Source organism: Lissotriton helveticus, chromosome 3_1 (assembly GCF_964261635.1).
Source record: "Lissotriton helveticus chromosome 3_1, aLisHel1.1, whole genome shotgun sequence".
Taxonomy (NCBI): Eukaryota; Metazoa; Chordata; class Amphibia; order Caudata; family Salamandridae; genus Lissotriton; species Lissotriton helveticus.
The window spans coordinates 1,598,944,673-1,598,960,707 of NC_136061.1; the positions used below are offsets into that span (position 1 = coordinate 1,598,944,673).

General features: G+C 42.4%; 1 protein-coding gene across 3 annotated transcripts in view; it reads right to left on the minus strand.

The window, feature by feature from the left end:
- The window catches only part of TTC12 (tetratricopeptide repeat domain 12), a 317,573-nt gene that overhangs the window by 102,365 nt on the left and 199,173 nt on the right, over positions 1 to 16,035 (minus strand). For all 3 annotated transcript variants that reach the window (XM_078682360.1, XM_078682358.1, XM_078682359.1), the window contains 3 exons: positions 14,139 to 14,208; positions 12,768 to 12,856; positions 12,086 to 12,254 (listed from right to left, as the gene is read on the minus strand). In XM_078682360.1, the coding sequence (XP_078538486.1) occupies positions 12,086 to 12,254; positions 12,768 to 12,856; positions 14,139 to 14,208 (328 nt within the window). The remainder of the gene's footprint in view (positions 1 to 12,085; positions 12,255 to 12,767; positions 12,857 to 14,138; positions 14,209 to 16,035) is intronic.

Consider the following 16,035-nt stretch of genomic DNA (forward strand, 5'->3'; position numbering starts at 1 on the left):
ATTACTGGCTGTGTGCTCTATGTTGGGCTCATACATGCCATACATATCAACCCATTTGGTCTCTATTTTCGCATTTCTCACTTGGATGAGCGTGGCCGAGATAATTAATCAAGCACAACATCAACACATATATCTGTGTCAATTCTTATACATGTCTCCACGTGATCACTGTGATCATATCACATCAAGCAGGACCAGTGTGTAAGCAGTACAAAGTGTGAGTCTCCATCTCAGTTACTCTAAAAATGTGCACATATTCTGCTTGTTCTAGGTTGGTGTACAGCGTGCAAGTATTATCCTTGAGATTACCAAGATATTGTATGTGCTAGACTCATCATGCATGTAAAGTGTGATTTTTGCTGACTCCCTCTTACTTAGTAGTGTCCCACTTAGAGCTCTATGAGGGTAAGGAGGTAGGTGGACCTTGTAGTCAAACTCTGTTAAGAGCATCAAGGTCTAGGTTCTCCTAGTCAAAGGACCCATCAAAGCTTTCATGATTAATTCATCAAAGGTCTATTTCCAACTGTGAACCTCTTTGGTTCCTCCTTCCCCTATGCCTAAGGAGGTGGTCTTGCTGCCAATTTGTCTTTTGTATAGAAAATCACCCAAGTGTTCTCAATAGTGAGAGGCTCTTTTACTGCTTATTCCTTTCGTTATGTGTCAACATTTTTTTTGCAGTATAGAGTCTCCCATGTCTTAGATTTCCTAGGATTATACCTTATCAAATGAGTCCCTGTCCCCAGACCTGAAAGTAGGCCAAATGAATGGTGTCATTAATAACAAATTAAATGATTAGGAAGAGCCTGTAGAGCTGCAGTCCCCTTCAAAACAACTTGTGCAGGAAACGTGTCTGTTCTCTGCCTTGAATGACGCGTAGGTATTCCTCATGTGACAGATGAGTGTCAGAATAGGGGGGATTTGTAGCAATGGTCTATCCTGAATGATGAATGTTGTCCCACACATGACAACGTGTCAGTGTTGAAGTGTAACTAGTTCCACCTCTTCCGCTGTATGGAAGTGTGCGTGCTGTGCCATGGGCTTCCTTAATAAGGAGGATATGTTACATCCTTGCCTCTTCACCATGCTAAGCCTCCATGAGGGATTGATGATGGTGGGGAATGTGAGGGGGTTTCCTCCCTATGTTCAGCTAGAGCAGGAGGTGATGGCACAAACTAGAAATGTAACTAAGTCAGCACCTTGTGGGTCTTGCGCATGAGGTATCGGATGTACATGTAACGTTCAGTTAAGAAACTAAAGTACCATCTTTTCTATAATATGCCGAGGATTATTTTAACATTTATCTTAAAGTGGCAAGAAGCATTCGTTAGAAATTGCTGCTACGTTACGCTTGAGATTATGAACTGGTTCACATGCATTCTGCCAGGTATTTGGCCGCTTCAGAACAACAGGTTCTGACCTCCTTTTGCCAGCACATAATTTTTAACACTCTGCTCTGGTACCGCTTGCATAATCTCCTGCAGAATCTGCGTCTTTTAAGCACTTTCACTACCCTGACGGTTTTCCCCCAACATACTCGTATGTCTTTCCCTAAGCAATGTGACACCAACGTCACGAGCTAGGAGGTTCAGAAGACCCAAACGTGCTACTGGGTTATGTAAAATCCATGTCTGATTATAAGAACAATCTGCAATGCATCTTGGTAAATGAAGTTCTGCATTTCTCAAAACGAGGAATCCAACTTCCACTTGAGGAGTGATAAATAATTTAAATTGTACCCAATAGTGGGCACGTGTGTTTTAGAAAAAAGTGAATTGCAGTTTCATCCATGGCGACAGAGAATTTCTGTAGTTTTCAGATCGAATTTTTCTATAGAAAGCCGTACTTTTCTTTTAAGCCTGACATTCATAGTTCAACATTCAGAAGCCCTAAAGTTGTGCCCCCGATAAAGTAAAAAAAAAAAAAAAAACACAAAAGATGCCAATGCTGAAATCAAAGTTTGAATTTGAATTCCTTAACAACTTGTTTTTTTTTTTTATCACTACCTGATTTCACCCTCTTTGCCGAGTCTATTAAAAAGATACTATAGAACCAATAGTTCTGGCCTTGGCCAACAGGTGCAATGGTTATATTTCTTATTTCATGCACATGTTTTTTTTTTCAATAACATGTCACACAATTGACAATATGGGAAAAACCAAAACGAAACGCTGCTTTCACTTGTTAAAAGATGGTTACAATACAATTTATTTAGAAACAAATAAAATAATCAACGCATATCATTTAAAAGTGACCGTACAATGCTTAATAGCAGTACATGTAATTAGAACCTTTTTTAACTTTTGAAGCCCATCCCTTGAATATGATTCTCAATGAGGCAAAGAAAATGTACTGATAGCTTCAAATTACTGTGACATGAGAACATCATTTAAACACATCTGAATGTCTTGAGAAAAACAATAAGCACAAAGAATGAAATTAAATCGATTTGCAGTTTACAATAGTGGCACTCCTTACCCAGTTATTTTTATGAGGATGTGCACAAAACATAAGGGAAAATTGTATTACTAGCAGTGCTAAAGATTCAATGACCGAAGTAAGTTCACCCACTTTTCTTCACTGCACGCTGTAGCGGGTGGAGGCAAAAATGTGACTAAAAGTTCAGCAAATTCATTCATTGAGTAAGGAGGGCTGAGGCAAAGCCCCTTAGTTTATGTATATATTTTTTGTAATTATATTTTTGACTACATGAGACTTGAAAAACAGCTAAAGACTGTCTTTAGGCCAGACCTAAAAATTATAAAAGTAACCCAAGACTGATTTTTTAGTATTTCAGGGAGGGTGGTCAACGAGCAGAGCAGTAGTAGGGGAATCCCACCTGGTCAAAGTCCAATGGGAATTTTTACTCAAGCGAACATGAAAAACACCTTAAAGATATACACCAAATTTAATAGCGTTTGGTCTGAGTTTAGTGATCAGTTTGGTATAGAGCCGTTCAGGTTCTTTTAAAGAAATTTAAATACATAGTCCAACATTTTGGACAAATGGAATGCTGAGTTCAAAAACTAGTTCATGAATTAGTATTTTGAATGATAAATAAAAACGGATGTGTGAGGCACTTTTTCTAGTGATGGCCAACTGGTGGTTAGTCAATTATCTCTGCATATTCATTAAACTAGTTTGATTAAAAACGTCGAGGGGTGATCTGCGGGCAAGGTAACCATCCCACCACCTTGGGTATGGTCCAGGGGGAAAAAAGAGGGGTAAATGCTATTCTGACTCAAATATGTAAAATTGCAATCTTTGTAAACTGCCATTATGGGAGAGCTAAATAAAAGAAAACACTCTTTAACAAGGGGTGGCAATTGTGGGTGACCTGTTAGTCTTCAAAAAAGGGGCCAGAGTGGCAACAAAAGCAGTAGGCTCCTGACTGGCACAGGAGTCCCACAGAACCTTGAGGTTACAGCTCCACGGCCTCCAGCCTCCTCCACCATGAAATGGCAACTGGAGAGGAGCTATAAACAGTGGCGGCTGGTGAGATTTGAAAGTGGTGGGGCAGAGAGTGATAATCATACTGCGCTGTAGCGAGCGAGCGTAGCGAGCGAGGCCGAACCCCCTAAGGAGGGTTCGGGGGGAATTCCCCCCGAGAAAATTTTGAAAAAATAGTGGAAAAATAGTGCATTTTCAAGCAAATTTGAGAAAGCAGGAAGGTTAATAAAGCAATTGTGAAAGTGCAGGTATTACATTATTAAAGAGCTGTCATATAACATAGGTAGCTGCTTATTCAGTATAACTACAGAGCTTTACTACAGACTTCAAGATACAATGCTGAGAACCTCAGAGATTGTTTTTATTTAAACTGCAAACAACAAAACAAACAACTTTTTTGATTTAAACTGCAAACAACAAAAGAACCAACTAAACAGGTCACAAACTATCACCATTCAACATATTTACTTTTTGTATCTAAATTCAGCACGTCTGTACAATTTTTACCTTGCAGTTTTCAATAGCTCACTGTTGTATGTTAGGATTTTTACTTACGGGCAAGTGACAAAATGATTCCTATGACAAATGCAGTGACCCACTGACCTATTTACTGCATTTTGTGCTCTGCATCAGGTACATGTTCTTTGCAGCAGGCACATTAACCTTCTGTGCTACCTTTCCATGAGTCAAAACTTCCATTAAACAAAACTCTGATCTCTCTCTCGGAAAAACATGAACAATATCCTTGGTGCAACAGCAAGTGTTGCATGGCTAAACATTTATAAGGCCCCAAAGGCGCGACCTGTATGAGTCTTTGCCAGCACCCTTCATTTATTGATCTGTTCAACTGTTATTCATATTTTGTTTCCACACACAATAGCATGGGGCAATGGGTCTGCCCACTCAATCCATTGGCTGGGTGGCACAGTTTTGCACGTGTTTGGCCTGAGCCCTAAACACGTGCTCATCCGCCTGAAAAGAAGTGCATTTCAATGCCGACCCTTCTGGGATAGTCTTTTATGTCATATACTCTATAGTTTTCAATTTTTTTTTCCAAAAATAAATATATTGATCAAAATTGCATGGTTTGAAAGGCCGAACCAATTGGCTTTGCCATGGCATAGCTTGTTCATTATTTTCACCTACAGCAGCCAGCAGTGAAAACATTCCTGAGCGGAGTACATATACTAGTATAAAATAGTATCTCAAGGTATATTTCGTAAACATAAATCAGAAGTGTTGCAACTTCTGATATAAAACATCCCAGCTAAGTTTTTAGCATTAGCTTAGTATTTTTCACAATAAGTTTTCTAAAACTACTGTATCCATAGTGCCATTAGGCCCGGCCTGTCCACCATTAAAAACATAATAGACCAAAACATAGCATTACAAATAAATAACACCTGCAGCATAACACACTTAAAAATTACATAACATCAGAGCTGTTGCGCAGCACTAGAGACAGAGAACTTAGGGGATCAAAAGTGTTGCTGGCACAGCCTAAGATTGCTCCCATGCACGATGCACCGCCACCACCACCAATTACAGCACGACGTCACACCTGCACAGTGCTCACACCCTGGCCTGCATATGAGCCAGCCTTTATTATTTCCTCCTAGAAATCGCTGGGCTCACAAAGATGTATGCAGGCTGTACAAATTAAGCACCGGTAAAAAATGCACCTATTACTATACCGAGTATAAATATTAATTTCGTGGCATCACGTGTTGCATATAAAGGTAGTGCTGCCACTTACAAATGAGGGCATCTGTCTGCTTCGGAGGAAGCGCCTTGAGCGGAAACTTTGGCACTATGAGAGCCCGAGAGGCATTATTGAAGAGCCCTATCATGACTGACATATGATGAGGGTCATAGACAGTAGTTCGGGGTAGTAGTAGTACAAGCAAGCGCTATCTCAGTTACATACTGTACACATCTGTGCCCTCTGACTGTCCCGTAACCCTAGTGGTTTCAAGGGCTGCATTTTAACACTTGAGGTACACATACATGGTGGCCACAGAATCGGCTGTGGAAGTATCCTATAACTGCTCACGGAAATACCAGTCCACCGGACTCATAATGACAGCTAAAGTGTATACTGTTGAAGTACTTGGTTGCCGAGTTCACAAGCACAATAAAAAAAAGCGCAAATAAAGAAAATTGAAGAGAAAGTAATATTGCATACGTATAAAAAGGACATCGTTTTTGTCAGTCTCCAAATTTTTCCCTGCCTGATTTTGTTAATGTTAAAAGAGTGTACACTATGCTTCTACTAAACAGTGGCATAGCACATGTGATAGCATTCAGATAGATGACAGACAGAAGGTGAAATGCAATTACAAATGCTACAGAGGGTTTTGCGCCTAGGAGTCCCAGAGGGGTAGGGCGGTTTGGGCATAGTTTGATCTATGAATTGGTGAGGTGATTGTTTATAGGTGGTAAGGGGAGCAGTATTTGACAGTCTTTTGTTGTGATTACGCTATTTTACCTAAATGACAAGGTCCTCACAACACGTTTCTGATTTACGCTTGTTGGGCGACAACTAACAGGATTATTCGTATCTGAGTTTGTATAGCTTTCCAACTTTTCATGCTATTTATCCCTGTTTGAAGCACTAGAAAAAATATTAATTATGTGGCTCCTATCCAAAAGGAATCACTTCAGTCATAACCGCCCATTTCTCATGTAATGTGTGACACCTTCAGCCAGTACTGGCTTTTACTTCAATACCACTACTCGTGCTGGGATTTTTTTTAACCTACACTTACAATGTTATGAAAAAAATGAAAGTTCCATAAAGTAACAGGCAGTTGGTTGAAAAGTCATGACTTACTGATAAGACGTTACATGGAAATACTTGGCAGCACTGTTTATGGTGCTAGGAACCAGCAAATTGGTGATTGCAAACGCTGGATACAACTAAAGCTATTCATGTTTCTACGAATTTTGCGTCCCCTCCAAAAACATACACTGTATGCAGAGCCGGATCCTGCCGGAGCTAAGCAGGTGCGGAGAAGGGTCCTTATTAGGCTCTCCAATGTTTGCCTTCACCCTCAGGGTGAAAATAAAAATCTTCACTCTGCAGCAGTACCATCCTTCACAGGCTTTGATATAACTTATAAGAGACTCGTTTTACTTTTTTCACAGTCTCATGTCAGAATTGAAGCTTTTTCAATATTATATACAACGAAGCCGTAGTAGTTGCTTATTTATTTTATGCAACTAACAACCATTGACAAAGCCAATAGTCATGGCTTGTTGTAGGAGTAATGTTACTTGTTTTTTATATCTGGATGCAGTGACAAAAGCAACAAAATACAAGTCAGGCAGCGCAGCACACTATGCTAAACACCGATTTTTAGCTTACGTGTTTTAAAGCAGTTGTAAGGCACGGCCACTCGCCAGGCCCCTTTGAGAGAGACCCCCCCAACAGTTTTTTCATCCCACTTAAAGCCCAGACTGTATGGTACCTGCATTTCTATCGCGTTTTCTCACCACCTGACTGTGTGTGGGTCTGAAACACCAAAATACACTCTGGGCCTCTGGTGCTGCTCAGTGAAAGTTCTACCCCGTCCCCGTCGTTACTTGGTCCATCCGTACCACAGGCAGGCAGGACTCAGTCAGACTCCAAACTGCCCGCACCATTCCCGGGGACGATCGCCGCTTTACTGGGGATTCTTGAATCATTTTCCTCATGAACCATATTCAGTGATGGCCAGTGTGCACTGCAAACAAAATAATCCTTGTTGAAATTTGGATTCTGCAGCTCTTAAACCGTGAGTCCGTGACTAATATTGTGCACAATTAAAGCGCTAGGAAACATTGAAGGCTCACTTGCTGTTAAAAGCCCTGCAGTCACACTGCTAAATAGTGCTTGAACAACAGTCCATAAGAGTAGCACTGCCACTTACTAGCTCTGAGTAGCTGCATGACGCCCCTCTGAGAGCAGCGCGAAGATGGCGCTGCGTTATCACCACTAGCAGCAGACAGCCCTACACGCCTCAGTGGGCATGCTTTCCTCGTGAAAGTTGAAGTGTTTATTCAGTAAGCAAGGTGCATGCCACGTTTTTGGGTGCCAATTTTTTCTTAAAGAATTGTATTTTCGAAAAAAAATCTCGTGCATATTTAAAAGCAGATATTATATATTTTTTTTATTTGCACTAGAGCTGATTTTGGATAAGAGTGCTTCTGCAGATGTGTCACGGAGAGGAACGAGGCTTTGAATTGCGCATGCATATAAAAAGGAAGAAAGGGTGTTTTCGTTTGAGGAAGAACAGTTTCATGTAACATTAAAAAAAACTTCTTTTAGATCCAAATAGAAATGGGATGGTGTCACTGAGACTATTTGCATAAATAGTAGTGAGCTGCTGCTGTGCTACAATATCGAAAACACACATCACTGTCCCGGAATAGTATATGTAAACACACTTCGAATTTGGGCAAGTGCCAGTGCACTGTCAGGGACATAGTCAAAGAGGGCATGAAAGAGCTGAAACTGGATCAATAATTCAAAGCTGCCCCGAACAGAGCCCCGCAAAATACATTTGGCCGAGGGCCCCCAAAATCCTTAAGATACCTCTGCGCTCAGAAAGAAGTAGGATACTCCCAAAGAGCTACGCCTAGGACAAGGTGTCGACCCTAACGTCATCTGGGGTCAAAGGGTACAGGATGAAACGTGTGCTTCCCCTGGCATTCGAAGAATCGTCATCGATGCGGTGTCTCGTGAGGTGGAACCGGTTCCGGTGCACGTCATACACATAGCTGCCAAGGTTTCAGATTGCTACGTGTGACATTTTCAAAATGTCAGTGTAATTATGAGTGACATTTCAACGACTAGGAGTGACACTTTCTCACAAGCAAAATCGAGCAATGAAGATGAGGGAAACCTATAAATATCAGAAATTACACCCATTTGAGCAACAAGAAACTTCAAGAACATATTAAAAGTGCTGCAAAGCACTAGAAATGGTCTCTGTCCACATGGGACCTGGCCCAACAGGAAGGATGTGTGAGGCACCAACATGAACAAGTTACCCACGAAGCAATCTCAGTTATCTAAGTGTCACACTGTCTCAGCTGACACGTGCACAGACAGACTAGACTGCCTAGCACCATGCTGCATTATCTTCACAGGCTAAGGCCGGTGCAATAATCTCCCATACAACATAGAGGATAGCTTATTGCTGTCAGAAACATGTTTTAAATTACCCCCTGCAGTTTCGAGAAATAAACCGCAAACTTAAAGGAAGGCACATATACACACACTATTACAGCTATTATCATTCCTTTAGCACTAAAAGGTGGAGGTAAAGGGATATGAAGGAAAAAGAGAAGGAAGAAGAGAAAAAAAATGAAGGAGGGAGAGGAGAGAGACAATGGGAGCAGGGAGAGGGGTGAGAGGGGAGGAGGTAGACAAAAGGAGGAGAGAGGGAAAGAGAATAAAAAGAATGGGTATGGTTGAGATTGGAGGAGAGAGAGATGGCCAAAAGCAGAAATGGAAGGGAAAATGAAAATGTGAGCATTTGAAATATTGCAGCAAGTAAATATAGCCAGACATGCGCTGGACACCTCAGTTGAATTAGAATGCAGCAGGTGGGTGTGAACAGGCAGCAGCTCTGTCTTTAAAAGACCATTTGCTTCTTAGTTAGGCTTTGTTGTATTTCAGCCCTTCTTAGAGCCCCTGCTTCTTCACCCTGCCTATTTCTGGAAGAATCAGCCCTCGGCCGGCCTCCTGCAATTTGGATCTAGTTGCGCCTCTGGGTGTGAACAGTTGTGGAGCAGAGTAAAATTAACATTATTTCAACATCATTGCCATTAACATCAGTGCATTTCATTTATCACTCCTACGTTTCTAATCGAAGCTACAGCTGATGGCAGAGTTCCAATCAGAGGCGTGCTGTGTGCCAAAGAAGCGCCTTAGATTTGTTTGAATCATATTACATCTTGGTCCCAAGGAAATAAAACAGAAGTACTTGTGTGTTAGTGGTAAACATCAAAAGTGAGAGCATACCACGGCCAGGGGCTTGCAGCCAAGGTCATGCAGGAACAATCAACGGGCCCACCCCTGCGACAACCTCACTGCCGAATGAAGACAACAATGCATTCATTTGTATTAATTGTAAATATGCCATACATGTTCTTTCATTTAACTACGAGGAATGAGCCACCTGCGTGAGCTTCTGTAACAAACGCGCCCGGAACCTGCAACTGTGAGACTGCCTTTCCGATGCTTATTAATATTATGCAATTAATATAATATGACTAATAGCGCATTTGTCCCATGCCGCTGGGATTGCCTCGAAAGCTGTGCACTTCTCTGCTCAGAAAGATTTAGGTGACATTTACCAGCTTTACCCATCACTAATGGCTCATGCCCAGCAAGGTTCAGAAGGTCTGTGTTTTTCAGAAGAGGATTTTTCTTCTCCCAGCTGCCTGTGTACTGTGCACTCTTCCACCTTAGTATCCCGTCCCCACCCTCCCCTGCCGATTTTTTTTAAGAAGATAGTTCCGCGGGTTCAGCTCCTGCTTCCAAGACCCTTTTGAGAGATCTCACGGTCAAATCTATCAACTCAGATTTCAATCCTTCCCAGTAGGATAAAAGCAAAGCAGCACTTCCACTGAGCTCCGTCATTGTGCAATCTATTATTCGAGTGCCTTGAAACGATTTTTTTTGTTCTATGCCATAGCAACATCAAATTCCTGACAGCTGTTTAGAAAACTTTAATAAATGAGGGACTAGAAACGGGAGACTAGTTTTGCTGAGTTGGCGCCTCATTACCTGCACTGCACAGAACATGCATACCATTCACTGCAAGAGCTGTTGCTGCTCAGAGAAGAAGATAGAAAGAGTCCGAGCCCACCGTTGTATCTATGCCCCTCTATTTCTTTCATACTTTCATTATCTTTTTAGAACATTGTTTAATGTAAGCTGCGCATATTTACACTTTTGCACCTTCGCAACGCTGTGGACAGTTGCATTGTAATAATTGCAATTATATAGCGCTTACCCCTGAACAGATCAGTTTGATTATCATATATTATAACATAACTTACGTGGGTGCCGCCCGGACGCTGTCCCGTCGTGCTAATCGATCGACGATGGATGCAGTACTGGATGGATGTAAGCTGCTTAAGCAGGCCCGCCCGTCCAGGCAGCAGCCACTGCCAGCCAGCAGGCGGTCCGACTCCGAGTCCACACACACACTGGTGGTCACGACGACGACTCACTCAGTCCCACTCCCACAACAGTCCTCGACCTCGGCTCTCCTCACTATGGCATTGGCATCACATGATCGTATCTATCAACTTACTGTGTCCACTGACTTTCACTTTCACTTATGGTATGTGTGTTGTTGTGCAGTACTGGGCAGGGCATGATTCCAGCATGCGCAGTGACGAGGGACAATGGCCAATCACTGAAGACAATGGCTCAGAGCAGCCAACACCCACGCGCGCGGCACCATCCTGGCGCAGCAGCCAATCCTGGTGCAGAGTTAGCAGTGCCACTGCGCCAGGATTGGCTAAAGAGCAGACTGAAATCTGCCCACTTTGAGACCCGGGGCCCCGGGTCCAAGCCTATATCGATAGTGGTAGAGGGGGGGGATCTAAAGTGTGCGCATGCGCTGGCCCGTCGAATTCTGGACAACTCCGGCCTTTTGCATGCGCACTCGCAGTCACCCTCGGCCTGTGCGCTGCCTCAGCCTGGGCTGTCACTCTCTGCTGCAGCCCCTCCCACCACGGGCCGGCCCACTTCTTTATGGATGCCCGATCCTGTCGGGCTTCTCCCGGGGCCTTGGTGCGCTCGGTGCTCCGATTTTGTTTTTGGGGGAACTTGATAAAAAAAACATATTTTATTATGCAGTGCAGTGTCGGCGGTGGTCCAGGCTAGTGGGGCAACGCCCCAACGCCCCCAATGGACGCACCGCCACTGGCTATAAATATATATTAATCGCCACCCTTTTGTTTCCAGACACCAGCGACAAATCGGTCACTGGACATGGCCAAAGGAAACCGGTAGGAGGGTGATGGGCCCCAATCTCCCTGAGACTGCATGGCCTAGTAAGAAGCTATGTCTTGTGGGAACAAGGGACCGGGAGACTGATCCAAGAACATGGTGGTGTAGTGGTGTGGCTCACTGGTTAGAGGCGGCAGAACCGGGAGCAGAGGTTGGCCCGGGACCAGGGTTCAATTCCCGACGTGGCAGGGTCTTGGACCAGCGTCAGCAGACTCGATAATTCTCGCCTCGGTGCCTACTCTAACTAGGGATCACACTCGGCAACTCTGGGCATTAGCTTGCCTCATCTCCACAACGGCCCCACAAATACGCCGGGGATGCCTGGTTTCACCTTGGAGATACCCAGTAGGTACCATCTCACAAGGAAAACCAGGACGGGTTCCCCAGCGGTCTATAGCGCAGAGATACTCCTTCGGGAGTCGATTCTAGCGCGTTAGAAACCCACAATTAATGGTCAAATACTACAATCAGTGTTGAGTGGGCTGTGGCATGAGGGAGACTGCACTGCTGGTCACCAGTATTTTACTGCACACCTACGGTAAGTGGGAAAATAACATCTCGAATGTTTAATGAGCAATTACTTAGACAATGCTGCCGAGTTTATATAGGAAGTCGTTAACGTACCTGGTGGGATCGAAATGACTGATAAGCAGGAGTCTCCCGTTCTGGTTTCGTGCCAGGTATGCAAGCAGGTCCAGGCACTCCTTCTGGATGTCTGGCACCCCAGATGACAATAAGCTCAAGATGCATCCCTCTATACCAGGGTGTGTCACTAACAATCTCTGGTTTTCATCTGAAATGAGAAAAGAACATAATTACTCACCCATTGTTGTTCACTGAAAATTCTACGAAGGCAACACAAGAGAAGGCAACACAGAGTAGGCTTGCTCCAAGATGTCAAAGTGCATCAACAAGATATTATATCTTCAAATCAAGTGTGGGTGGGAGAACATGAACACAAATCTTCAAGTTCCACTGTTAAAGTCCCTCACCTTCTTGAGGCATTTGCTCATTGATTAAATCTTTGGCAACCTTCTTCCATTAACGTGTTACTAACATGGGAAAATGAGTTTACATCCTGTGCACCCTGCTCTATAAACATCATCATGTGTGGGCCTTCCTCCAACTCCAGACCTGAAATGGCAGAGTAATCGAACACTACATACTAGAGGCTGCCAACTCTCCATTTAAAATGATCATTGTAGTTATTATTTAATGACTATCTCACTACATTAATAATGCATTACCCCATATCCAATTAATCCATTCTGCACTTGGCAGCAACTGAATTTAAGAGCTATTTTACCATTCTCTATGCAGGCTTCATGCCAAAGAGCGATGACCGCTACGCAAAGTTCCACTTCCATCGGATCTTTCCCATCTTTTTCCAGGCACCTACAGAAAGAATACATGTAATGAGCATATTTCAGGTGGGTTAAAGCGGCACCAAGCTAGGCACTGAGTAAGGGGGCATATTAATGCCGGGTCTGGTAGCAGAGTGGATTAATGAATCCACTCCAGTAATCTGTGTTTGGCCACAGGCGTGAATTCAAGAGGTTACACTCAGCCTTTCATCCTTCTGAGGTTGGGTGACAACAAAGCATTTACTATTCAAGCCTAAAATGCCCCCAGGGAGTGAAAAGGAGTTTTACAATTGCAGGCCGTGTTATGTTAAGATCACTACTGAGAATAATGCTCTCCTTAAAGGTACATACTGCACTGCATGTTTCCTTCTCTATATAAGGCAGGCAGGGGGACAAGGGAGCCTACGTAGTACCAGTGAGAATAGGTTTTGCAGCAGTGAAGGATATGCAAAACCAATCATATAAAATCCTTGCATTTCTAAGTATATTGTCGATTTTTTCTTGTGATAAGATTGAAATTCTTCTTATTGTTGTAACTCTCCTCTGTTCAAAATCCAATAAAGAAACTTAAAAAAAAATATTGAGAATAATACATACTTCAGAAGCTTAGGAAAGAGGAGCCAAGAAAGGCAGAGAGATGCATGTATGTTTCCAGCATGTTTGGAATGACATCTGCTGATGCGGAGTTTCAGAACTGCAACCCCAAATTTCAGAAGTCTCACTGAAATTCAGGAAAGAAATGTGTTTCTTTCTGTGTTACTTTTGTGCAGAATTGTGGGTTAAATCCGTGCAGAAGTTGTTCGTAGAATGAAAACAATGCAAGTCTGCCAAACCGCGACCTGATCAAATTAATGGATGGCTCAGCAGTAGAACAATATTGCATAAATATCCGACCACAATTATGGTATAAGAAAGCTTCTGAAATAAAGTTCAGTGTCAAGAAGGTGCAATGAATCACTGACATGGCTGATGGGAAGAAGTGGAATGTGCAGGATTACGACGTTCTTGCTTCGGAATAAATTAGGGCTCTTTGTTTTGTCAATACTTGTGTTTCTGACTTTGTTACACTGCGGCTCTACAATATCAAATATAAAAAGGCATCAATCCTTGTGTGCTTACGGAATCACACTCAATAAGAGCTGGGTTACTTGTAACCCTCCTTGAGATGTATCGAATGGGACGATTGGGTTGTATGAGCCTGGCCAGAGACTATCTCTGACTTCTTGCAAAGTTTAGTGACCTTGCTTCTATGACAAGTTGTCTGTGAGGCGGAGCACTACAAATACTGCTCCTGTGCTCAGAGATGCCCTTACCGGCTGATGACCTTGTTGTCGCCAATGGTACTAAATCCATTACAGGTCCTGAATATGGTGCGTTCAGTGCCTGAAATAAAGTTAAATGATAAATCAGACCAGCTCAACATGCCTTAAGCACCAAGTAATGATGAAAGTCAATAAAATCTGCATGCAAGCGTTGCTTGCTTAAGAAACAAGTATTCTAGCTTCGCTAATGGTTTTTAGGTTTATTCTTTACTTTTTTCTGTATAACACACAGTATGAAACATACAGTTTGCGGTCTCTAAATGGCACTTTTTAATGTACTTAATCCATTTTTCGATCTGTAACAGGTTACCAAAGTGCAAAATGGGTGTAGAAAGGTATAATAAAAGACTATTTGGAAGGGTTTTGTTTATGGCGTCATTACAAAATAGCATTTTGTTATTGTATGTATCAATGTTTTGTAACTGAAGTCTGGCCGCAAATCTTTGAAAAGTTACCAAATATTGAGTTGAGAAGGTAAAACATTAGCAAATGTGAATATCAATAGCAAGGTTTGTTGGGAACCAGGCAGTGGTTCAAGGGGCTACTGTCAACTCTCAAACAAACTTGAAAAAAAATACTTTTTTAAATGCAGTGCTATTTCACAAAAACAGGCTACATTTAAATTTAAACGCGAACACAGACATGGTGATCTGCTGACCCCAACAGGCCACCATCCATCCCTCTGATGGCATCCAATCGTAATGAGTAGCAATTTGTGTCCTACCTCAAGAATACTGATGAAATAGGCCATATTGTGACCCATTACAAATTGTAATTTTGTGAACAGACCTGTGAGTACATAGATCGATTAGCAAAATTCTTTTCCATTTGCAAAAAGTAGGTGCGCAACGTGAAGCCACTTACACTTGGTATATCAGGCCCTTAGAGGTGATAATAAAAACAAGTATGTTAAATATATATTTGCAGTAATACACAATCCGACTCTATGTAGTGCATAAAACTCTTTAATGAGTTTCCTTTAGAAGGACTCACTCCAGATCACAGCTAATAACACCCTTCATTACCTCTAAAAAAAAAAAAAAACTTTTGTCACTGTAAAGACTCAAAAGACTCCAACAATTAAATCTGCATACTTGCTCCGAAGCAGTCATCAGATTTGCTGTTTAACCAACCGCACACATTTACATTTATTTTCGGTAGCAGGCACCCTGGTGAGAAGACTGGTTTCTTTTTATTTTACTCTCTACAGAACAGGAGGCAACCTCTCCTTTCCTTTTCAGCTGGAGGCACCATAAGATCATCATTACTCAATCTGGAACGCTGTTTTCTTTATTTTTTTTTATTAAAGTATGACAAGAATTATTGTAAAAATTCAAATATATTGGCAATGTTGTTCCTAAAGAAGCATGAATACCACTGGGGTGATCTAAAAGCCATTTACATGTAGAGGAGACAGATTTTTCATTGCTTCTCATGCCTCATGGTGTCGCAGTCTCCCTTCCAAATAAGTCCACTTTGGAAGTGCCCATGGACTCCGATTGGGAACCGTACAGTGCGGAAATCCCCTATGGAATTTCGTACAGCACGATTACAAGAGGTCCAGGGTTCCTGCTTTGGGATTTACTAGCTGCGGAAACAACAAACCAGATTTTACTTGCCGGTAAACCAGTAGATAGAATCACACTGCAACCTATTTTTCATATATTTTTTTATTCAAATTTACTCAGAGGCATAGCATCAAAACTTAAGAGCATAACTCTGTTCCCGACGCATCAAAAAACGCCTCATATAGGCCGCACGACAAACACGTACTGATCCATCTGTGACACTACCCTTTTGAAAATGCGCCATTGCCACCTCTTTAGTAGTATGAAGGACTCATGAATACAAGTACAATACAATACAACATACTCGAACACCACAAACC